The sequence below is a fragment of the Aotus nancymaae genome, unplaced genomic scaffold (genome assembly GCF_030222135.1).
Source record: "Aotus nancymaae isolate 86718 unplaced genomic scaffold, 86718_ANA_hifiasm-v0.15.2.pri h1tg000072l, whole genome shotgun sequence".
In the NCBI taxonomy this organism is placed as follows: domain Eukaryota; kingdom Metazoa; phylum Chordata; class Mammalia; order Primates; family Aotidae; genus Aotus; species Aotus nancymaae.
Genome location: NW_026988487.1, coordinates 9,821,783 through 9,846,470, shown reverse-complemented (window position 1 = coordinate 9,846,470; position 24,688 = coordinate 9,821,783). Strand labels below are relative to the sequence as shown.

The 24,688-nt window shown below is 45.9% G+C and overlaps 1 protein-coding gene across 1 annotated transcript in view; it reads right to left on the bottom strand.

Annotated features, from left to right (window-relative positions):
- SCPEP1 (serine carboxypeptidase 1) overlaps positions 1–24,280 on the bottom strand; it is a 30,305-nt gene extending 6,025 nt beyond the window's left edge. Inside the window, exons 1-10 of the mRNA XM_021672794.2 lie at positions 24,164–24,280; positions 21,457–21,605; positions 16,266–16,355; positions 14,587–14,742; positions 14,146–14,220; positions 9,539–9,611; positions 6,044–6,081; positions 5,116–5,244; positions 3,719–3,812; positions 1,995–2,108 (exon numbers count right to left, since the gene is read on the bottom strand). Of these exons, the coding sequence (XP_021528469.2) occupies positions 1,995–2,108; positions 3,719–3,812; positions 5,116–5,244; positions 6,044–6,081; positions 9,539–9,611; positions 14,146–14,220; positions 14,587–14,742; positions 16,266–16,355; positions 21,457–21,605; positions 24,164–24,251 (1,006 nt within the window). The 5' untranslated portion in view covers positions 24,252–24,280. The remainder of the gene's footprint in view (positions 1–1,994; positions 2,109–3,718; positions 3,813–5,115; positions 5,245–6,043; positions 6,082–9,538; positions 9,612–14,145; positions 14,221–14,586; positions 14,743–16,265; positions 16,356–21,456; positions 21,606–24,163) is intronic.
- Between the last annotated feature and the right edge of the window lie 408 nt (positions 24,281–24,688).

The following is a 24,688-nucleotide window of genomic DNA, read 5'->3' as shown; positions in this document are numbered from 1 at the left end:
GAAATACTCGTTAGGCTGGTACACTTAGGGAATGAATCGTGCTTTGGGCCAATGTCAGTTTTCCTGTTTTCTTGAGTAATGCCAGGGCCAAGTTTCAATTCCTGAACAAGTGGGCCTGGCTTCTGATAAATCAGATCAAACCTAAACCAATTCAGAGCTGGCCCTCAGGAAAGCCAAATGAGTAACAAGCCCCAGGCAACAAGCTAGTGAGCGCGGCACTCTTGCTGGCTCCTGCTCACCAGCATGATCGTGACACTGAACAACAGCAGTAACAGTGCCAGCCAGCATTATCTGCTAGTCACTGCCAAGGAGGCATTTCACAAGCAACATCCCATTTCTTCTTCATTACTACCCTCGGAGATAAGAAGTCTTTAAAAAAAAATTAATTTAAATAGTTAATTAATTTTTTTTTGAGACAGAGTCTCACCCTGTCACCCAGGCTGGAGTGCATGGGTACAATCTCAGCTCACTGCAGCCTCTACCTTCCAGGTTTAAGCGATCCTCTGACCTCAGCCTCCCAAGTAGCTGAGACTACAGGTGCACACCACTACACCCAGCTCTTTTTCCTTTTTTCAGATGGAGTTTCGCTTTTGTTGCCCAGACTGGAGTACCACAGCGCGATCTTGGCTCACCACAACTCTGCCTCCCAGGTTCAAGCAATTCTCCTGCCTCAGCCTCCCTAGTAGCTAGGATTACAAGCGTGCACCAGTACGCCAGGCTAATTTTGTATTTTTAGTAGAGACAGGGTTTCTCCCAACCTCAGGCGATCCTCCTGCCTCAGCCTCCCAAAGTGCTAAGATTACAGGCATGTGCCACCGTGCCAGGCCATGCCCAGATCTTTTTATTTGAGCTAACTAATTTTTGTTCATTTCTAAAATTCTCTCAGCAGTCAGGGGTAGTGAAAAAACCGGGGACAGAATGAGCCCTCTGGTGACTGCAGGTTGGGAGAGGAGGCCCATGTCCCCTGAGAAAGCTCCCAGCAGCAGCACATCACAGGCTCCCAGCAGCCGCGGGACCACTGACCCCATATCCTTGGCTTATCTTGGACACACACGAAACAAAACCCTCTTCAGCTTGGAGTGTTTTCCCTTCAGAAACCTGGGATCTCTGCTTGCTCAAGGCCTCCCTGTAGGACTAAGTAGGAACTTATCCAAGATTTCTACCTGGCCCTGGTCTCTAAGGATTTCATTATTTCCTCACCACAGCCTTGAGACCAGAATGCAGTACTGCTCGGCCACATCCAGCATCAGGATGCCTGGAGAGGCCAGCGAGAGAGCTGGTCAAAATCTGCCCAACCACCTGGGCATGTATGACATCCTGCAAGAAGGATCTTTGGCACAAAATCTCATCTGCAACCAACTGTGGCCTTGGATGTCGCTTTATCTTAATTTTTTATTATGGAAAACTTCAAATGGATACAAAAGAGAAGCGTACAACACTCCAATGTACCCATATCAGGCTTCAACAATTATTAGCTCTCAACCAATTATGCATTATTTCTCTCCCCACCCAGCTCCCTACCAACCCTTTATTTTGAACCAATTTTGACAAATCTTTTTTTTTCCCCTTTGGAAGAGACAGGGTTTCACTCTGTTGCCCAGGCTGGAGTGCAGTAGCACAACCATAACTCACTGTAGCCTCAAACTCCTGGGTTCAAGCAATCCTCCCTCCTCAGCCTCCCTAGTAGTTAGGACTACATGCCACATGCCACCATGCCCAGCCATGTTGCTTAATTGAGGTCTCAAGCAATCCTCTCAACTCAGTCTCCCATAGTGGTGGGATTATAGGCATGAGCCATTGCATCCAGCCCTGACAAGTCATTTACTGTCTTCTGTGTCTATTTGCTCACCTACAACACGTGGACAGTAACATTGTTTACCTATAACCTATCATCACCACCAGCAAAACCCATCCTACAAATTCAGGTCTCTGAATTTGCACCTCTTTTCTCCCCATAACTCTACAAACAGCACTTAATTAGGTCGCATAAGTACCTCCCCAGGTTTGATCCTCCGGAATGATTTTGAGCTTCTTTCTGATGGGGCCATTCATGAGCCGGCTTAAGGCATCTCCTTGTAGGTGTCTCACGTGGCGCTGACAAAGACGAACTAAAACCAAACTGGTACATGGTGAGTCAAAGGACTGGAAGTAAGACCAAGAGGACACCTTTACCAAGCTGCTGGGGACGCTGTACAGCAAGAGGGAGGGTTTCAGATTCAGCTGGAAAAGGAAAAGCGTCACCTTGATTCACCCCCAGCGGGAGGAAGGAAGTCAGAAACACAGTGAAAGTGGAGAGGCTTTCTTATTAGGTTGGTCCAAAAGTAAATGTGGTTTTTGCCATTAAAAGTAATGGCAAGGCAGGGTGTGGTGGCTCACACCAGTAATCCCAGCACTTTGGGAGGCTGAGGTGGCTGGATCACAAGGTCAGAAGATCAAGACCATACTGGCCAACATAGTGAAAGCCCGTCTTTACTAAAATACAAAAAATTAGCCAGGTGTGGTGGTGCACACCTGTAGTCCCAGCTACTCAGGAGGCTGAGGCAGGAGAATCGCTTGAATGAGGGAGGTGGAAGTTGCAGTGAGCCAAGATCGCGCCACTGCACTCCAGCCTGGGTGACAGAGCAAGACTCCATCTCAAAAAAAAAAAAAAAAAAAGTAATGGCAAAACTTTGAAACTTCAATGGCACTCCAGCCTGGGCAACAGAGTGAAACCCTATCTCTTAAAAAAAGAAAAGGAGGGAAAAAAAGATATGTCAAAATTGGTTCAAAATAAGGAGTTGTTAGGGAGCTGGGTGGGAAGGGAAATAATGCATAATTGGTTTGAGTTAATAAATCTTGAAACCTGGCAAAAACCACAGTTACTTTTGCACAAACATAGTAGTACTGACTGTACATTCTATAGACTTGGGGTCCACTGGGATTCTCCAGAATGGCCAAAGAGAATCATCTGGGATGTGGAACCTAGGGTATCCTGCAGCCTTCATATGCCTCTTAGTTGGCTGAAAAATGACTAAATTCAGACTTTAATTGATGTTGTAATTTGGTGTACAGAAGCTGGTTTCTAAACTTCAAAAACATCATGCTATGTGACAGAAGCCAGTGCAAAAGACTATCTACTGTGTGATTGTATTCCTATAAAATGTTCAGAAAAGGTAAATCTAAAGGGACAGAGGGCCGAGCGAGGTGGCTCACACCTGTAATCCCGGCACTTTGGGAAGCTGTGGAGGGTGGATCATGAGGTCAAGATCGACACCATCTTGGCCAACCTGGTGAAACCCCATCTCTACTAAAAATACAAAAATTAGCCGGGCGTGGTAGCATGTGCCTGTAGTCCCAGCTACTCAGGAGCCTGAGGCAGGAGAATCACTTGAACCTGGGAGGCGGAGATGGCAGTGAGCTGAGATGGTGCCACCGCACTCCAGTCTGGTGACAGAGTGAGACTCCATCTCAAAAAAAAAAAAAAAAAAGAGACAGCAGATGAGTGGTTGCCAGGGAGAACTGGCTGCAAGCAGACATGCGGGATCTCTTTGGGGTGACAAAAATGTTCTAAAATTGGATTGTGACGATGACTGCACAACTCTGGGAATATCCCGAAAACCACTTACAATGAGTTAATTTTATGGTATGCAAATTATATGTTAATAAAGGTTTTTTAATAAACAGGTTTCTTTTTGCATGGAGGCTGAGGCAGGGTCTAAAAACTTCAAGGTTCACTCACCTAGGTGGCTCTGTGTGAATTCTAGACTTGACTCCATTGTAGATGCGGGAGGGTTTTTAGTTAAGATGTTATAGAAGTTCACCCCATCTGTGTTCTGGAATACAAAAGTTTGTTTGGTTGTTTTTGTTTTTCTATCATCAAAACTGCCAAACAGAAAAAATATGGCTTTTTATCTAAGGACAGCTTTAACTTTGTAAATCTGCTTGGATCAGAAAGTAATACAGCTGTGGCTGGGCGTGGTGGCTCACACCTGTAATCCCAGCACTTCTGGAGGCTGAGGCAGGTGGATCACTTGAGCCCAGGAGTTCAAGACCAGCCTGGTCAACTTGGTGAAACCCCTCTGAACTAAAAACAAAAATCAGCCAGGCGTGGTGGTGCTCACCTGTAGTCCCAACTACTCTGGAGGCTGAGACATGAGAATCACTTGAACCTGGGAGGCAGAGGTTTCAGTGAGCCGAGATTGGGCCACTGCACCATAGCCGGGGTGACAGAGCCAGACTTGGTCTCAAAAAAGAAAGAAAGAAATGCACCGGGCGCGGTGGCTCACGCCTGTAATCCCAGCACTTTGGGAGGCCAAGGCGGGTGGATCATGAGGTCAAGAGATCGAGACCATCCTGGTCAACATGGTGAAACCCCGTCTCTACTAAAAATACAAAAAATTAGCTGGGCATGGTGGCGCGTGCCTGTAATCCCAACTACTCAGGAGGCTGAGGCAGGTGAATTGCCTGAACCCGGAGGCGGAGGTTGCAGTGAGCCAAGATCGCGCCATTGCACTCTAGCCTGGGTAACAAGAGCGAAACTCCGTCTCAAAAAAAAAGAAAGAAAGAAAGAAAGAAAGGCAGCTCTGAAGGCTCAGAAACCAGCTGTGTCAGCCCAGCCCACTCTCCCAGAAGTGGTGAGCAGCTCATATGAGCAGTGATCAGGCCCTGCAGGGAAAAAACCAAGGGCTTCAGTGCTAACTTACAGAAAGAACAGAGCTGCAGAGGGTCCTATACTCCCAGTCCTTGGCCAGTGCATCCTTTACTTCTGGCTCTCTGGAGTCAGAATGTTGCTTGGCAAAGTCTCCAATAAGGGAATGTGTTGTCTCCAAACTAAACACTCACCTCTGCAAGACAATCTTTTTTTTTTTTTTTTTTTTTTTCCCACAGAATCCATACATTTAGTGAAGGACAAGCAAGTCTTGCAGGCCTGGGTGGCTTTCAGTCTTGCAGATTCTGACTCTGTAAGGAGCCACGACATCACTGCTCAGACCAGACAGATTTATTGTCTAGCATGCAATCATTTGCAGATACGTGGGGAGGCTCAGGATAGACCCCAAGTTTGACAACACTAACACAGGCCCTGTACCCACCAGAAAAAGCCAACTAGGCTGGCCCCTGAGTGTGTCCCCTTTTTACCTGTTCAATGATCATTTCTGCTTTCCCCCACAGCACTGTGGCCTCTCTGTAGAGCTCCTTATTTATGGCATTCAGGATTTGCTCTGCAACTTTAGACACCTCTGCCAGACCTTTGTCTTCAAGAAGAGACTGGAATGTAAACCAAGAGCAAAAAGATCCACTTTACTGGGGATCATCAATCTGATATTGCTGCAGTGAGGGAGGGGGAGGGGAAGGAGGGGAAGGAAGGAGAATGGAAGCTTACATAGGAAAGCATATTGTTACAAGCACATATTCACTGGAGGAAACACAGCAAATAGTTAACTGAATCTAAGTAGGTATTCACAGTGATCTTTCAACGTTCCTGCATATTTGAAAATTTGTGTAATAAAAATTTAGGGAATTGAAAGAACGTGTTTCTTAGCTGGGTACAGCAGCTCACACCTGTAATTCCAGCACTTTGGGAAGCCGAGGTGGGTGGATCACCTGAGGTCAGGAGTTCGAGACCAGCCGGCCCAACATGGCAAAACCCTGTCTCTACTAAAAATACAAAAAATTAGCTGGGCATGGTGGTAGGCGCTTGTAATCCCAGCTACTCGGGAGGCTGAGGCAGGAGAATCGCTTGAACCTAGGAGGTGGAGGTTGCAGTGAGCCAAGATCAGGCCACTGCACTACAGCCTAGGTAACAAGAGCAAAACTCCGTCTCAAAATATAAAAAGAAAAAATGTGTTTCTTATATCTGGAAAAAAGTGATGTGTGCTGATTTTCTTTCAGTTTGTCCCTGTGGCTAGCTCTTGCTTTGAGTGTCCAACTTCATATGGATAAACAGTCCCTAAAAAGCTGTGCCAAGCACATAGGCAAACTCATCCAGCATCTCTCTTCCTGGGGTCAGAGCCAGAAGAGATTGGCTGGGCGTTTACCCAGAGGGCACAGATGTGCATCTACTCACCATGCTGTACAGGTAAGGTCCCCAGGAGAGCACAGAATCTAAAGGAAACCACATATGTACAAATCAAGTATGTCACATCTCTCTTTCCAAAGACAAACCTAACTGGCTTCTCTCCAAAGAAGAAAGAGAGAGAAGCAAGAATCCCGGTGGCTTTGGATTGGAAGGTCGTCAACTCCCCTGTACCAATGCAGGAGGTGGGTGATGTCTCAATGGCTAGAAGCAGGGATGAGGGTGTGGGGGCTTTTCTGCTGATTCTTAAGACTAATGGCACATTAATTTGGCCTGATAGTGGCCCAGCAAGTGAGTCATTGCCAGTGACAGCATCCCCACAGGCAGGCTGTAGGTATGCAGGTGGAGGCTCTTATCTGTGGACCTCTAGGCCTTCTGACAGCTTAAAATATTTCCTCACCCTCACATTTCTGCTCTGCGTCTTATTTGCTCCTCCAGTTTGGAGATACTAACTTCTGCCAAGGAGCTAAATAAGGGAGATGACTAATGAGTTTGCAGCAACATAGTGGCTACATTGCCAATTGGCTCATTCCCATCCCACAGACATATTGAGAATTTACTAAGGATCTGGAGGCAGCAAAGAGCATGAGAACATATAAATGTAAGTAACATAATGCCTGTCCTCAAAGAGAACAGTAGTTGACCTTGGTTTAGACAAACTCATAACTATTAAATACTGTATCACTAGGTAAGACAAATGCTATTGAAATACGCGCCAACAAAGAATCAAGGACCTCAACTCACAAAGCACATGTGATTATGTCTCTCCTTAGCTTAAAAGCATTCAACGGCTCCTTAAGGCAAAGTATCTCAAAGCAGGTTTCAAATAATCTTAGTTCTCCAGGAACTAACTCCATGTTGCCCAGTCTGGTCTTGAACTTTTCGGGTCAAGCAATCTGCCTGCTTTGGTCTCCCAAAGTGCTGCGTTTACAGGTGTGAGCCACCATGCCCAGCCCGCACTGGTATTCTTTAGAGCACACTCTGAGAAACGCAGGCACACCAGGACTTCCGTGGCCTAGCTGTTAATCACCTCTCTGGCTTAACCTTCAAACTTGTGCCTTAGCTGAAGGCACAGTCCTTGAAACACAGGATTGGTTGCAGTACTCCAATGCATCCCATTTCCTGCTTGATCTGGGCCAGAGATTGGTAAACTTCCTGTAAAGGGACAGATAGGAAATAATTTGGGCCCTGTAGCCCAGCCTATCTTGGTGGCCGGTACTCAACTCTGTTCTTACAGTCTCCAAACAGCCATAGACAGTATGTAAATGAACAGGCGTGGCTGCATTCCAATAAAAAACTTATTTACCAGAGCAGGCGGCAGGGCAGGCTTGACCCATGGGCCCTTGCTTACCAACCTTTGAAGCAGGTCTGCATGGTCCAATAGAACTTTGTGCAGTGATAGAAGTGTTCTATATCTGTGCAGTCCAAAATGCTAGCCAATAGCCACATGTGTCTTTGGAGCACATGAAGTATGGAGAGTGCCACTGAAAAACTGAAATTGTATTTAAAAATTATAATTAAATGTATATAGGCACATGTGGCAAGTGGTTACCATACTGAGCTGGTCGTATGCGCTTAGTGACAGAGCAGATCAAGACCTTTTTGAAGTTCAGGGGCATATCTGTGTATCTTTGCCTACCACCTAGCCTGGTATCTACTACCTAGCAAGCAACTAACAATTGTTCACGGAAATTAACAATACTTCTCCCTCAAAAACCAGTGTTTCTGGGATAGAGAGGCAATACTTTAAGTGGATCGGGAAGGATGGATTACAATCCAGACAGTTTCATAATGTAAAGTGGGTCACGGCAAGGAGAAAAAGGTAGATTCCAAACAGGATGAATAACACTTGCAAAGCCAGGAAGCAAAACTTACTGATCTTGGAGACAGAGTGTAACAAGGTGGTTAGGTTGCTTGGATTCCAGTACCTGCTGCCTGGATTTGAATCCCAGCTCTACTATTTAGCTGGGTGACTCTAAGAAAGTTGCTTAACCTTTCAGAGTCTCAGTTTCAGCATTTACAAAATTAGGATAATAGCATCTGTCCCATGGAGTTGTAAGGATTACATGAAATTAGCACATGCAAAGTACTTAGTGCTATTGTGAAACTGACGAGACCCCTGAGGAAGTGAGAGGGCCAGCATTCTGAGTCATAAACAAACTCTTATCTGTGCTCCCAATAAGGATGCTCAGTTATGAAACAGCACACCTCTGGGTTGCAAGACCTAATGGAGACTTTGTCTTGCCATCAACATGAACAAAAGAACAGTATCTGACAAGGTATTATCATGCTTCTGATCTAGGCTTCTGCAGTTTTATGATATCCTACAAGATACATCCAGGAAGGAAAAACAAACAAACAAATAGTAGCCCTCCTCTTCATGCTGACTCAGTTTTATTCTATGTCAGTCCTACCCTGCAGATGGCAAACACGACGGTCAGAAATAACCATTCCAAGTCGTATCAGAATATCCTGAATTCACTGGGAACATGGCTCTGTAACAAGCAAATCCCTAATTTTTAGGGGGAAATATTACCTTTTATAAATGATTATTTTTTAAAAACTGAGCCGGCCGGGTGTGGTGGCTCATGCCTATAATGTCAGCAAAACTTTGGGAGGCCGAGGCAGGTGGATCACCTGAGGTCAGGAGTTCAAGACCAGCCTGACCAACATGGTAAAACCCCATCTCTACTAAAAATACAAAAATTTAGCGAAGCATGGTGGTGGGTGCCTGTAATCCCAGCTACTCGGGAGGCTGAGGTGGAAGAATCACCTGAACCCAGGAGGCAGAGGTTGCAGTGAGCCGAGATCGTGCCACTGCACTCCGGCCTGGGAGACAAGAGCGAAACTCCGTCTCAAAAAAAAAAAAAAAAAAAAAAAGAACCATATGACCCACAGTGTCAAATGTGCTGAGAAACCCTATGTTAGAGTGCACGCCACCAGGATGATTGTCTCAGATGTCTGAAGTCACACCCTGGGTGTCTGCAATATAAACAACACAAGTGCTCAATGACGAAACCGCACATCTCTGAGTTGCAAGACCAGATGATAACCTTGTCTTGCCATCAAGATGCGTAACAGATGCGCCCCAAACACTTATGTCAGCACCAGGGAAGTAGAGGGGCAGGATGACAAAACAGATTTGCCTTTGTACAGAGCCACAAAGACCTGGATTTGAATCCTGACCAGGCCACTCATCCTGTGTGGCAGAGGGCATATTTCATGACCTCTCTGAGTCTTCAGAATGCCTCCAATGATAACATTTGATCCTTCTGTTGTGAGAATCACATTAAGAAAACGCAGTTCAGCCCTGAATGGTCCATGGTAGGTACTCTGTCCCTATAGTTCTTGGATGCAGCAAACACTTCTTCTAAAAGCCCAGAACATTCTGCTGCTTAGCTCCTTGATCTGGACAACACAGCCCCAGGCCTCAGGAAAGGATGAGCAAAAGGGGAATGAAGAAATGCCTGAAGATGCCATACTTACCAATAGGGGAGATCCAGGAACCACCCAAAGCAACCCCAGCAAAGTTGCACTTGATGGTCCCTTGCTGAATGGCCTGAAAGAGGAAACAAGAAACAGCCTTAGGCCAGGTGTGGTGGCTCCTGCTGTAATCCCAACACTTTGGAAAGCTGAGGCAGGAGGATTGCTTGAGCCCAGGAGGCAGAGGCTGCAGTGAGCCAAGATCATGCCACTGTACTTCAGCCGGGGCAACAGAGCAAGACCCTGTCTCTTAAAAAAAAAAAAGGTTTGAGGCCGGGCGCGGTGGCTCAAGCCTGTAATCCCAGCACTTTGGGAGGCCGAAGCGGGTGGATCACGAGGTCAAGAGATCAAGACCATCCTGGTCAACATGGTGAAACCCCGTCTCTACTAAAAATACAAAAAATTAGCTGGGCATAGTGGCGCGTGCCTGTAATCCCAGCTACTCAGGAGGCTGAAGCAGGAGAATTGTCTGAACCCAGGAGATGGAGGTTGCGGTGAGCCGAGATCGTGCCATTGCACTCCAGCCTGGGTAACAAGAGTGAAACTCCGTCTCAAAAAAAAAAAAAAAAAAAAAAAAGTCTGAATATTTGAGATGAAAATTTATAGAAATGGAAAGTTGAGAACTTCTGATTGAAGAAAGAGGGCTGAAGACAGTATGTATAATATGATCTCATTCAGCTGAACAATTATTTATAAATGTGCACAAAAATAGAAAGCTATAAGGCTGGACATGGTGGCTCATGCTTGCAATCCCAGCACTTTGGGAGGCCGATGCGGGCAGTTCACGAGGTCAGGAGATTGAGACCATCCTGGTCAACATGGTAAAACCCCATCTCTACTAAAAATACAAAAATTAGCAGAGTGTAGTGGCACGTGCCTGTAGTCCCAGCTACTCAGGAGGTTGAGGCAGGAGAATCGCTTGAACCCAGGAGGCAGAGGTTGCAGTGAGCTGAGACTGTGCCACTGCACTCCAGCCTGACAACAGAGCAAGACTCTGTCTCAAAAAAAAAAAAAAAAAATAGATACTCAGGTGCTAACTATAGTGATCTCCATCAGGTGGGAAGTTGAAGCTTTCATTTTTAATTTATGCTAGCTATAGTTTCTAATATTCTATAGTATACATATGCTTTTTTTAAAAAAAAAAAAGAATAAAACTTTTTTTTTAAAAACCCTCATTTAAGCTCACTGATATTCAAACATAGGAGATAGAAGAAAATGTGAAAGTCTTTTACTTTGCCTCACCCGTGCCCTCACACTCTCCAACTGACTGCAGGTAAGTGTGTCATGTATCCTTCTAACGCTTTTGGTTGCCTTCACAGCATGCATGTGTATCTCCACATATGGAACTGTTTTTGATTTACAAAGTATCTCACAGTGGTCCATAACTTAATACCCAAAGGACAACTTTCCACACTGAGTAATACAGCTCTCTGTATTCTTTCTTTTTTTCTTTCTCGTAGAGACAGGGGTCTCACTATGCTGTCCAGGCTGATCTCTTAGCTCCTGATCTCAAGCAATTCTCCCACCTCAGCCTCCCGAAGTGCTGAGATCCATTCTTTTTTTTTTTTTTTAGAAAGAGTCTCGTTCTGTCACCCAGACTAGAGTGCAGTGGTGCAATCTCGGCCCACTGCAACCTCCACCCGCTGGGTTCAAGCAATTCTCCTGCCTCAGCCTCCCTAGTAGCTGGGATTACAGGCATGTGCTACCATGCCCAGCTAATTTTTGTATGTTTAGTAGAGAACATGTTGGCCAAGCTGGTCTCAAACTCCTTACCTCAAGTGATCTACCCGCCTCGGCCTCCCAAAGTTCTGAGATTACAGGCATGAGCCACCACACCCGGCCGGATCCATTCTTTATGATGGTTGCAAAGCATTTCATCTTGAAAACATGTCCCTACTTTATTTAAGCAATCCTCTGCTGACAGTCATCCAGCTGTTTTCAGTTTATGAACATTATAAACAATGGCATAATAAACATTCTCTGATGTAGGTAACACCCGCCATGGGCACTGAGGAAGGAGAACTGTGCAGACCCCAGGCACAATTAGTGCCTGAAGAATATCTTAGTTTATAGTGTTATTACTCAGCTATTTCCTTTATATAATCCTTTATATATAACCATATATTAGTTTATAGAATTAGTGCCTGAAGTATAACTTACTGCTTACATACATCTAGCTTATATAATCATACTTAATACTTACATCTAGCATACTTAGTTCTATATAATCTTTCTATATAATCATATATGTATTGTAGTCAGAGCTGTACCGACACATTTAGTGCTGATTTATAGAATCCTTCCATATAACCATATAGCTTGGAGTAGGAAGAATGCCTAGAGCAGTCACAGAACAGAAGCAGTACATGGGAAAACAGCCAGACCAGGACAAGAACCAAAGACCCAGGCAGTGGCGTCCCTGCCTGAAAGGGTATACGCTGTATGGCAGGCTTGGAGCAAGAGCCTCTCCTCCTGATAAAGGAGTTGTAGTACCTTGCATCCAGTTCCTGTGGAAAGTAGGCCTCAGGCCTGAGATCCTGGAAATAACCGAGGGAGAAGAACCTGACTCCCCTCTGGTGTGACCAGTCGCTGCGGCTGTACACCCTGTCAGTCTTTTCTCACTTCTGTGCTAGCTCAAATCATCCTCCCATAAATATCTTAAGAGAAGAGCACATGTCTGTCAGCTCCCACTGCATTGGCTTACAGTATCCTTCTATTAGAAATCCTTTGAAGTCTCCGGCCCCCAGATAAGAAGTGTTGTGCACAACACCTGTTGCACAAAGCCCACCTCCTTGCCTCGGTCACCTAATGGGGGTGGATCCCTTTTCTGTACATGACCCTCTATTACTGCACACAGCACTGCCCCCTACTGCGCATGGCCCACCTTTTTGCCCAAGTAACATAATGGGGTGGCCCCTTACTTGTGACTCACGTGATTATGTATGCCCTATTACTAAGTCTATAGATGATGGCCTCAGTCATGACCCTGCTCCCTGCTTGTACCTAATAAACACAGATGCTTCTGGGCATTTAAGGCCCCCACTGATCTCCACTCACGGGTGGCGTGGCCCCCTGAGTCCAGATGCTCTTCACCAGTTCTTCAGTGCCCTGTCTCTTTACTTCTCAGATCCTGCACCCTCAGCATAGCATAAGGGACACCCCACGACCCTGTGGGGCCTAACAGCCTTATACTCTGACATATACATATGTATAAGTATTCCCATAGGACATTTATTGGGTCAAACGGCACATACATTTAAAAAATTGACAGACATTGTCAAATTGCTCTTTTAAATTTACCAGTTTGTATTCCCATCAAAAGCATAGGAGATGGCCAGGCGCAGTAGCTCACGCCTATAATCCCAGCACTTTGGGAGGCCAAGGCGGGTGGATCACAAGGTCAAGAGATCGAGACCATCCTGGTCAACATGGTGAAACCCCGCCTCTACTAAAAATTCAAAAATTAGCTAGGCATGGTGGCGCACGCCTGTAGTCCCAGCTACTTGGGAGGCTAAGGCAAGAGAATTGCTTGAACCCAGGAGGCGGAGGTTGCGGTGAGCCGAGATCGTGCCATTGCACTCCAGCCTGGGTAACAAGAGCGAAACTCCGTCTCAAAAAAAAAAAAAAGGAAAAACTGTAGGAGAGCATTTATTTCCCTGACTTCTTACCAAAAGAGGGTGCTATCAGTCTTTTAGATATTTATAAATCTCATGGACTTGGCTTACTAATAAAAGTTGAAGATTTTTCTCACGTCCAAAGGCTGTTTATATTTCTTCTGTAAATTGCTTGTCCACATTTGTCTTTGTCCATTTTTCTACTAGGACATTGTCTTTCCCAGACTGGAGTACAGTGGCATGATCACAGCTCACTGAAGCTTGAACTTCTTGAGATCAAGCAATCCTCCTGCTTCATCCTCCCAGGTAGCTGGGATTACAGCCAAGAGTCACTGTGCCAAGCTAATTTCTTTTTCTTTTTCTTTTTTTTTTTTTTTTTTTGCAGAAACAGGGTCTCTCTATGTTGCCCAGGCTGGTCTGGAACTCCTGGCCACAAGCAGTTCTTCTCCCTCAGCTTCCCAAAGTGCTGGGATCATAGGCGTGAACCACTGCACCCTGCCCTAATTTTTACTTTTATGTTAAGATTTGAATCTATCCAGAATTAATGTTTCACGCAAGGCAAGAATACAACTTTTCTATTTTTCAAAGTGATAGACATTTTTCTCCGTAACATTTATTGACATTCTGTCCATGCCCCAATCACTTGAAATGTCATCTTATATTTATGTATGATCATATACACATGATACAAATCTATGATACACATATATATGTGTGTGTGTGTTTCTGGATTCTGTATCCTGTTGCAGTTCATCTCTTTGTTGCTATGTCAGTACCACATTCTTTTACTCACTCATGCTTTATATCTTGTTCCAGATCTAGTAGGGCAATCTTCAGTCTTCTTTTAAAAACTTTCCATGGTTACTAATACAGATTTAATCTTACTATGCAAGTACCTGGCCCTATTCAAAGTATATTTAATATCATGTGAGTATATAAAAGTAACATAATTGATTTTCTGTCCAAAACCGTAACAACAAAGTTATTTTCCGTTACCTTATAAAGTTCTAGACCAATGCCAGCTGCCATTTTTCCTCCATAGGACTCTGAGAAAATGTAGAATGGAACTGTCTAGCAAGAAAAGGAATTTACACAGAATTAACGATCTTGATTGCTTTTTGAGTCACACAAATTAATTTCTAATTTCTACTGCACGTAATGGCCAGAAAAAACAAATCTGCTTTGTTTTCCTTCCCCGCCACTCCGTATCTGATTATTGCATCTGATTAGAATGCTCACTCCAGGGTCATTCTTTCAAGTTAAATATCAACTTTAGAGATGACAGAAACAAAATTCCACAACCCAATATTGGGAATAGAAAGGTTTTCTCTGAAATCAGCTAGGCACTAAACTCCAGAGGAAGCTCACGTTTGTGCTAATAGACGCAGAGTTGCTATTGCCAGCCCTTTACTTGGCTGTTCCTGAGTGTTTGCTTACCTGGAATTCTTTGTGGCAATCAAAGAAGGCCTTCAGGAGAACCATCATGTCTGAAGCCACCATAGCCAGGTCCTTCGCATATGCACCACTACCATTCCCATAACTGAACCCAGTGCCCACGGGATTATCCACAAATAGGAGACTGGCGGCCTGGAGCTATGTGCCACAGAGGAAAATGAAATGTTGTAGTCAGCCATTTGGTCACCAATTATCTTTGGATCATTTTATATTAGCTCAGCCAAACCACATGTGAGGACACCAGTGTGGTGATAATACCCTCGCTGATAAAAGAGATTTTTGAAAAATAAGGGACAGGAACATAGAAAAAAAAAAAAGAAAAAAAAAGGAGAGGCAAAAAGGAAAAATTAACACACACATGGGGATCAAATAATCTGGGCTGTTGCTTTTCGCACAATACAAATGTACTGAATGTAATACACTAGTGCAGACAGAAGATGCAGGGACAGTCTATGCACTAACTCGAAGAAGCCAGGTAAACTCAAAGTCTGAACACACATCAGCGTTCTTGGAAATGAATCCCATTTCCACATTGGCCTGGCTTCCCTGTACAATGCAAGAACAGAATTTTTTCCAATACCTTTTCCAAAGAGGTCGGGAGTTATAAAATTTACATATGAGAAGATCCTTAATAATGACACAGTCCAGGCATGTCCCTTGCTGATGAGGAAATTAAAGCCCAGAAAGAGCCCAGGATGTGTCCAAGGTCAAAATCGGACAGGCAGTGGCAGCATTAGGACTGGGACTGTGGTCATGTGGCCTCTTTAGTTCTATGAGGTGGGGATAAGCGGGGTGCAGGGTGAGGGTGGAGGCAGGGCATGACTCTGCAACCACTCCTGGAAGTGAAACTTCTGTTTGGACCCAGTACAGGAAAGGCCCAGGCCAAGAGGACAGTGTGTACAAAGACCCTGAGGTGAGAGTAGGAAGCACTTAAGAAAGACCAGAAAGCTTAGCTCCTGATGTTGGAGGGAGGCTGGAGGAGGAGCACTGAGGAAGTGGAGAACGTTCGTAGCAATAGGTGCAGCCGGGAGAGCCGCAGCAGAGAGAGAGGAACGGCCGAAAGCCCTGAGCGGGGCCCACGCTGTGCAGCAGCCCTAGGGCGGGCACAGAGTTCTGCCCATTGGCAGCCTGCGCATTGGGGCTGAGCAGGTGGACGGTGGAACTGACCCAAGGCTGGGTTTGGCAAGGTTGCAAAGGGAGAGGATAAGGGAGCTGACCACAGAGGGGTGAGGGAAGGAAGAGACACTAAGAATGAGGGGGAGGTGTGAGAAGGAGAGCAAGAGAGACATTGAAAGGGGAAGTCAAGATACAAGCAGGAGAAGAGGGGAGACAGAGAAAAGGACTGGAGGCCTGGCGTCTGAGATGCAGAGATTGCCAGCGTGGGTAACGCAGGTGTCTGCTGTAGGAAGTTTTTAAAGGCAGCTAGAGAGAAGGGTTGCCTTGGAGAAGGCGAGGCAGACTGGTGTAGGATAAGCTGTTCTGAGAAATGGGAGAAGCCGGGCCAGAAAAGAGGCCTGTGGACGAGTACCTGTGGCCTCAGTATTCACAGGAAGAGGAAAAGGGCGGGGAGGGATTGCTATATTTGTGGTCCCTCCCGGAGTTGGGCAGGGCCTCTGACAGGCCACGGGGCAAGGTTTAGCTCAGGGCCATCCTCACGGTACCCAGGTGGTTTTCCGCGGTTTGAGATCACTGTCAAGGGGCCCAATTTCCTCAAAGTTTCCAAATCCAGTGCTGGAACCGCCTGGACCTCCCTGTGGAAGAGAGAAGAAAGAAAAATTTTAGTCAAATCTTAGTCTTTACAATGAATGAGCACATTTGCTATAGACAGTTTATGAGTTAGTGATGGCTGGGTCCATTTGCACAAATGACACAATTTCTCCAGTGAACGAGGGGCTTCCACATTAACAAAGCTCCCCTAGTAACTGCTGAGGTCTTTCTCTTTGAAAGGAGCAGAGCTGAGCTAAGAGGTCCTCAATGGAATGTTCCTGCCTCCTGATTTTCTTTTACTTTTTTAAGACAGGGTCTCACTTTGTCACCCAAGCTGGAGTATAATGGTGCAATCTCGGCTCACTTGGAGCTTCTACTTCTGGGGTTCAAGTGATCCTCCCGCCTCAGCCCCCACCCTAAGTAGCTGGAACTACAGGCGCACGCCACCACACCCAGCCTGGCTAATTTTTGTGTTTTTTGTAGAGATGGGGGTTTCACCATGTTGCCCAGACTGTTCTTGAACTCCTGGGCTCAAGAAATCCTCCTGCCTCAGCCTTCCAAAGTGCTAGGATTACAGGTGTGAGCCATCACACCCAGCTGCCTCCTGATTTTCTGAGCTGGAGCCTTGCTGACCCGAAGGAGTTCCACCAGGACTAGACACTGGGCCTTGTGACTTTCCCCGTATCACCCTCTCCCCAGGAGATGGGAGACTCTTCAGAGTCCCTGTGGATTGATAAGGGACCCAGACTTAGGAGCAGTTTGATCAAGCAGATGCTCCAGATATAATGTAGCAAATTCCAAAGTCCCAGGACAGGGAGGGTTTGATACTATGAGCATCCATGGGAGAGGGAAAGGCAGGATTCTGAACTGCAGGTCGGTGCTGGGGGCAGTTCTGTGGGCTCTGAAGGCTTCAGAGAGAAAAGAAACTAGGGGGCAAATAGGACAGGTTGGGTGGGCACTCTAATTTAGACAGGAGGAGGCTCTTTGGAAGGTGGTCAGGGGAAAGGATGGTCAGTGCTCTTCTGGACAAATCCAGGGGCCGACTGAGGTGGGGAGCTATGAGGAAGGCCTTGTCAGCTGAGGTGAGGGAAAGGGCTCAGGACCTAGAATAAAAGGATACGGCTTCTCTGTGCACTAGGATGCGTAGGAAAGGGGATATGAAAAGACAAAAGGGAGGCCAGGCACAGTGGCTCAGGCCTGTAATCCCAGCACTTCACAAGGCCGAAGCAGGAAGACTGCCTGAGGTCAGGAGTTTGTGACCAGTCTGGCCAACATGGTGAAACCCTATCTCTATTAAAAACAGAAAATTAGTCAGGTGTGGTGGCGTGCACCTGTAGTCCCAGCTACTTGGGGGAGCTGAGGCACAAGAATCACTTGAGCCTTGACAAAAGGTGGAGGTTGCACTGAGCCAAGACCGCGCCTCTACCCTCCAGCCTGGGTGACAGAGCAAGCCCTCATCTCAAAAAAGAAAAAAAGAAAAGAAAACATGACAGGGAATAGCTTGGGCAAAACAAAAGCCAGGGCAATTTGTGTAGGGAAATGTAAAGAATAAAAAAAAAAAAAAAGACAAGACCAGATAGAGTCACGGTTAAAGGGTAACTAGCAACAGCGAAAGGGCCCCAAAAGGGAAAGACTTTACAACACGAACGTTCTGAACCTATACCAACCGAACTCTGATCAAATTAGAAGGCTATCAATCCCCCGATGGTATACCCTTTGTATCTAAGATTTCCTAACACAGCAGTAAAAAGTTCACAAACCAGATGATGTTCATCGCAGTCCTCTTCATCATAACACAGAAGTAATGTCCCCCAGTAGGGGAACAGGTTAGGCAGCCACAGCACATCTACAGCATGGAATGCTACACTGCCACTTAGGATCATGAACTATGAAAAACAATGTGGCAACACTGAAAAATACTTATATTAAGGCTCGGCGTGGCGGCTCACGCCTGTAATCCCAGCACTTTGGGAGGCTAAGGCGGGCAGATCACGAGGTCAAAAGATCAAGACCATCCTGGCCAACATAGTGAAGCCCCGTCTTTACTAAAATACAAAAAAATTAGCTGGGCGTGGTGGCATGCGCTTGTAGTCCCAGCTAGTTGGGAGGCTGAGGCAGGAGAATTGCTTGAACCCAGGAGGCGGAGGTTGCAGTGAGCTGAGATCGAGCCACTACACTCCAGCCTGGTACTTGGTGACAGAGCAAGACTCTGTCTCAAAAAAAAAGAAAGAAAAATACTTACATTGCAATATGCAACTAATTAAAACCAGAGATCTACCCTCCAATAAAAGCTGGTTCCCTTTTCCTCGTGGACTTATTAGGATGAGGTAGGATCAAGCAATCGGAAAAAAAGCTGGAAATCTTAGGGGCTGGGTCTTTGTGGGAGAAATCTCAGTTCTCCTCTGCTTCTGGTAAGCCATGGAGACAGCAGAAGGTGACCGCTCCCTCTCCCCTCTCCTCTTCCCCCTCTCCTCAAAAGGCAGTGAGATGCTGGCTGGAGGAAACCTTTTCTACATGACTATATCCTATTGTAAAATCTCTTTTTTGGGTAGAGCTTTGGGATAGGGTGCTAGCTTGGCCCAGGGCTATCTGAAACTCTGAGACAATGTGTCAGTAGACCAAGTGAAATGCTTCAATGACTTGAAAGTGTCCCTAACATTTGCTAACCCACTCAGAAGACATGGCTTCGATTCTCAAAGATTCCCCCCAGAGAAGTCAGTACAGATGTCCTCAGCAGGCTGCTAAAACAGATCCCCTTTTCATCTAAATTAATTATTTCTTTTGTAAGCATAATCTTTTTTCTTCTCTCTTGGGCCCCCAGGTAAGTGGAGAAGAGCAATTTATTCTCTTCAGTTGATAAACTTCAAATAGCATCTCAGCTCAAAGGGTTAACCCAACCAAAGGTCGAAAACCCCATGGCCTCCAGAAGCTCAGCAGAGGCTGTGGAGTAGAGCAAATGGGAGGGTGGCAGAGGGGCCCCTCCTCCAGCAGCTCCCACCCTCTAGGAAAAGGGGCCACCACCACACAGCTTTGGGGACAGTGAGTTCAGGCCCCAAATTGCTGTATCTCATGACTTTTGGAAAGAGGGAGCAAACGTCCTAATCTTAAAATGTTAGCAACCAATTTAACAATCCCACTTTGCCGGCAACCAGAAGGACAGCATGCAACTTCTGAAATTCAGTGTTTGTTTCAAACTGTTTTCCTAACAGCCCAGAAAGGATCCCTGGGACAAAGAAGAAGCCCCAGCCTCAGCACTTCTGCTTTTGTCTGCTTTGTCTCCCATACGTAAGCTTTCATTTGGGGATTAAAAAAAAAAAGTTCTGCTGATTAATCAAAAGTTTGAAAACCACCAAAATCCCCCAGATTAGACAGCCAAGGCCCAGAGAAGGAAGTGTCTTGCCATGGCTCTATGTGGCAGGTAGGCACTGAAAACCCAGGGCCCCTGACGGCAGGCCTGAGCTTGCCCATGGCCCAACTCTCCCTGCCAACTGTGCCCCACCTTTGTCTCCAGCCACTGGAGATGAACACAGCTCCCCAGGCTGACACACAGGAGTTCTTCCTCTGCAGCATTATCATATGTGCACCTGGGGCTGAGCCTCAGCTCTAATCCTCAGAGGTGGCACAAGTGATAATTCCAAAAGAGAAAGGCCCCTCCCTGAAAACTGCTCATTTTTACTTTATCTCACCACAAAGTCTGCATCGACCATCCTGGGAGGCAAAGCCCAGGCCCTGGGAGGCTGCTTATAAATACTGGCATTGTTGGAAGATGTCCCAGTAGTATCCTATGGCAGTGAGCACCAGGGTCCCTATTTACTGATGAAGAACCCAGAGTTCCAGCTGGGCCATGCCCACATTTTCCAGAGACAAGACCATGTTCCTTAATTCCTCCCTGGAGAGTGGTCTTCCAGGTGGGGGTGGGCCATCTCTGAACAGATATTTCAGAAACGCCAGGAAAGAGCCTCTGCCTATCGCTAAAAATCTTTCAACCAGCTCCCTGCCTTCCATCCTACAATCAGAGCTCAAGGTTAAAATGTAAACACACTCAGGGAAAGCGGGAGGGCGCAACGGTCACACAAAGGTGCAGAAGGCTGGAGCAGTCCCTTTAAAAGTTCAGCTTTTGGGTGGGTGCAGTGGCTCACGCCAGTAATCCCAGCACTTTGGGAGGCTGAGGTGGGCAGATCACCTGAGATCAGGAGTTCAAGACCAGCCTGGCCAACATGGTGAAACCCCGTCTCTACAAAAATACAAAAGAACAACAACAACAACAAAAAGTTAGCTGGGCACGATGGAGGGTGCCTGTAGTCCCAGCTATTAGTGAGGCTGAGGCAGGAGAATCACTTGAACCTGGGAGACAGAGGTTGCAGTGAGCCGAGATCATGCCACTGCACTCCAGCCTGGGCGACAGAGCAAGACTTTATCTCAAAAAAAAAAAAAAAGATCAGCTTTTCTAGGAGCAAGAAGTTAAGGTTCAGGAAAGGATTGTGGGGAAAGGAAGGGAGGGCCAGGGAAGCTCAGGTCTTTGCTTTGGAGTCTTCCATAATACTTTCTTTTTGTTGTTTTTTTGAGACAGGGTCTTGCTCTGTCACCTAGGCTGGAGTACAGTGGCACAATCTCAGCTCACTGCTACCTCTGCCTCTCAGGTCCAAATAATTCTTGTGTGTCAACCACCTGGGATTATAGGTATGTGCTACCACACCTGGCTAATTTGTGTATTAAATATTTTTAGTAGAGACAGGGTTTCGCCACGTTGGCCAGGCTGGTCTCGAACTCCTGGCCTCATGTGATCCACCCGTCTCGGCCTCCCAAAGTGCTGGGATTACAGGTGTGAGCCACTGTGCCCGGCCTCACAACATTTTCTATCACTATATAATCAAATGTATCACCAAGAGTTTTCAGTTAGCCTTCCTGCAATCATCTGGAAATATAAAGAGGCTCTGGAAAAAGAACAGAACCCCCTCGCCCTCTGATTTAGCCTTCTTGGCTATACTATCACCTCAGTCTGCCTCAGAAGCACCCCAGACCCTCAGGCCACACTGCTGGACCAAATCCACCCTTCACTGCTGAGACATGAGCCCCAAAAGCAAGCAAAGAGCCACATAGGGGAGACTGGCCTTGACCTCAGGCCAGGCTGGGAAGCTACTTTACCTGAAGCCACATGATCAGGGGCAGTTCTGAGAAGTTCTTGCAGGGGTTGGTGGCATAATAGAGCCACCAGAACATGTAGGCATCCTTGCGGACGGTCACATAATCCCACACTTCCTTGCCCTCTTCTGTGGGCCTGTCAATGACAGCTCCTGAAACAGAAGCTCAATTTCACTTTTCAAAAGAGTGCCTAATGTACAGGTAAATTCCAAGCCTGGTAGAGACAGCCATGCTAGGCTAGAGATGGTTTGTTTTATAGTTTGGTAATTTATCGACCCCAATACATTGCAAGATTAAGGAAAAAAACCTCGGCTATGAAAAAAACAAACTAATTTAACAGTGGGATAGGAGGTCGGGGGCTTTCATCTACACCTTTCTGTAATGTTTGGATTTTTAACAATAACCATGAAACACTTTTATAATTCTGTAAAAACAAGAGAGATATTTATATTTTGAGGAAAAAAGTAAAAATCCCAAAATGCAATATACTGGTTTTTATATCGTATTTAAGACATGAATAAGAGGCCAGATTTAGTGGCTCACTCTTGTAATCCCAACACTTTGGGAGGCCAAGACAGGCTGATAGCTTCTGTACAGAAGTTCAAAACCAATCTAAGCAACATAGCAAAACCCCATCTCTACAAAAAAATACAAAAATTAGCTGGGTGTCATGGCATATGCCTGTGGTCCCAGCTACTCAGGAGACTGAGGTAGGAGAATCACTTGAGCCTGGTAGGTTGAGGCTGCAGTGAGCTGTGATCACACCACTGCACTCCAGTCTAGGTGACAATGTCTCAAAAACAAACAAATAAACAAAAAATATCAGTAAAGAAGCATCACAAATTAGTGGGGCTGAGACTATTCAATGTATCACCTTTTTTGGAGAAAAAAAGAGAAATTTAGGTCCTCTCAACATTATAAACAAAATAAGTTCCACGTGGATCAAGTATTTACATTTTAAAAATTAAACATTAAAAATAATACAAAAATATAGTTAAATATTTTTCTGATGTCTGGATGAGGAAAGAATCTAAGCAAACCCCAGAGACTATAAAAAAGAGATTTTGATGGCGGTGAGAACAGAAACCTGGTAAAATTACTATATGACAAAAATTCTGTACATCAAAAATAAAAAGGCAAACAGCAAAGAAAGAGCTACAACAAATATGAAAAAGGGCAATATTCCTAACTCAGGTAGATACATTTTTTAAGTTTAAGGATATATGTGTGTGTATGTGTGTTCAAATATAAGTATCCTATAATCCCCCAACTCCAATTTTCTTTAGTTAATGTTTCTAGCATCTACAAAATATGTATTAGAAAAGAGTAGGCTAAATCCATTTTCCTTGTCACTTTTGTTGAAGTAACAATTTCCAAGTTATAGCATCTTTTTTTTTTCCTCCGGAGGCAGGAGAAAAAAATGTAGAAAAAAAATGTAGGGGGACTGATGTTAAAAGATGATAGGAGGGATCCTCTCAGTGACTGGAGTTTTCTGCCTTCTACTTCCTCCCTTCTCAAATTTCAAGCCCCACTGGTTTTTATATCGTAAAACCAGTGGCTCTGGGAACAGTGGCTCTGGGAACACTGGTCCCAACAGCCAAGAGACGGGAGTAGAGAAGACAATGAGACAACGTCTTGTAAATAAGAAAGAGCCAGGGTGGTGGCCTGTGTCTGCAGTCCCAGCTACTTGGGATGCTGAGGTAGAAAGATCACTTGAGTTAGGAAGTTCCAGACCAGCCTGGGCAACATAGCGAGACCCTGACTCAAAACAAGACAAGAATGGAGATTAAGAAAATCACGAAGTATCTCCTGAGAAGCAAAACAGATGGCTAAACATTACAGACTTAGCTATAAGGTTCTGTGTACAAGTAACACACTATTACATTCTCCTTGACAGTAACAGATAAGGCTGGGCTCCCTTGAGAATAACAGATAAGGTGCAGGTCCCTTTTGACCTCAGCCCAGGCACTTCTCCCTTCCTGGCAGTGACTGCTGGTAAAAGTGGCAGAGCAACTTATTTTACAACATCTCCCAGACACTCGACAAAGGACCAGATGATCCCCATTTTACAAACGGGAAAACAAAACTGTTCAACAACTTGCCTAAGGTCACAAGGTAAATTTCAGTTCTCAGTTCTTGCTTCAGACTAGGAGAGGTTTTGCTGAACGAATGAAAATCAATTTGCAAGTCATCCCATTAAACACAAATCTGTTTTTCTGCCAAAAAGAGATCGCGGTGGGGGAAGATGTTATCTTGTTTGTTTTGATCAAGAGGAGAAGAAAGGGCCTTATCTCAATGAAATGTCCCATTCGTGGTAGGATTTAAGGGTACTTTTCACCGCAGATTTCAGCTCAAAATAAAAAGACCTTATATCTTCATTTAGCAGCCAATCGCGGCAGGAAAAGGGAGGAGGCCTTTGAATCAGGGAAACCTCATTGACCAGCAGTTTCCCCAAATCACATTTCTGCACACTGCTTCTATCTAGGTGTAGGAGAGAACGCAGGCACTCAGACCACCCAGAGCCAGAAAAGGGTAGAAAAAGCACTCTGACTTTTTTAGAGAAACAAAAAGAGATTCAAAAGCAATATAATTACACAAGGTAAGAACCGGGAAAACAGATGTTGTTTTAAAAGCACAAACCCACTAACAAACTCTCACGCCTGGAGTAAAAAGAGGCACGGCAGCTGGTGCGCCTCTTGCTCGAACCTACCTGCGCTCAGGCCCAGCAGCAGCGGCAGCAGCAGCAGCAGCAGCAGCAGCCACCGCGGGACGGGAGAGCTCCGCAGCGCCAGCTCCATGACGAGTACCGCCCGGCAGCATCAGCAACAGGCTGGACCCGTCGCCCCGTCACGTGACCGCGGCGGTCGGGGCGGGGCCGGGGCGGGGCGGGGCCGGCGGGTGGGAGGCGGGACCTGAATGGACCGGGGCGGAGCCTGGCGGACCGGCAGCTCCCTGAAACCCGCACGCCCTCTGCATGGCAAGCCCACCAGGACACCTGCAAATGTGCTGGGGCCTTTCTGTCCGCTCGGCCAGGTTGTCATTTTAGGGAGAGGATTTCGGGAAGGAGACATTTGATGCAGATGTTGGATTTAGGTTGTGTGACCGGATCGAAAGACTAGGGAATAACCACCGTCCTTTCTACCCGTCCCATCTCTTTCTTCCCTCAATAAAAGGACTGACGTTTTCAAAACTGCTACAACTGCGAAAAATCAGATTAAGCCAGAATCAGCTGGCC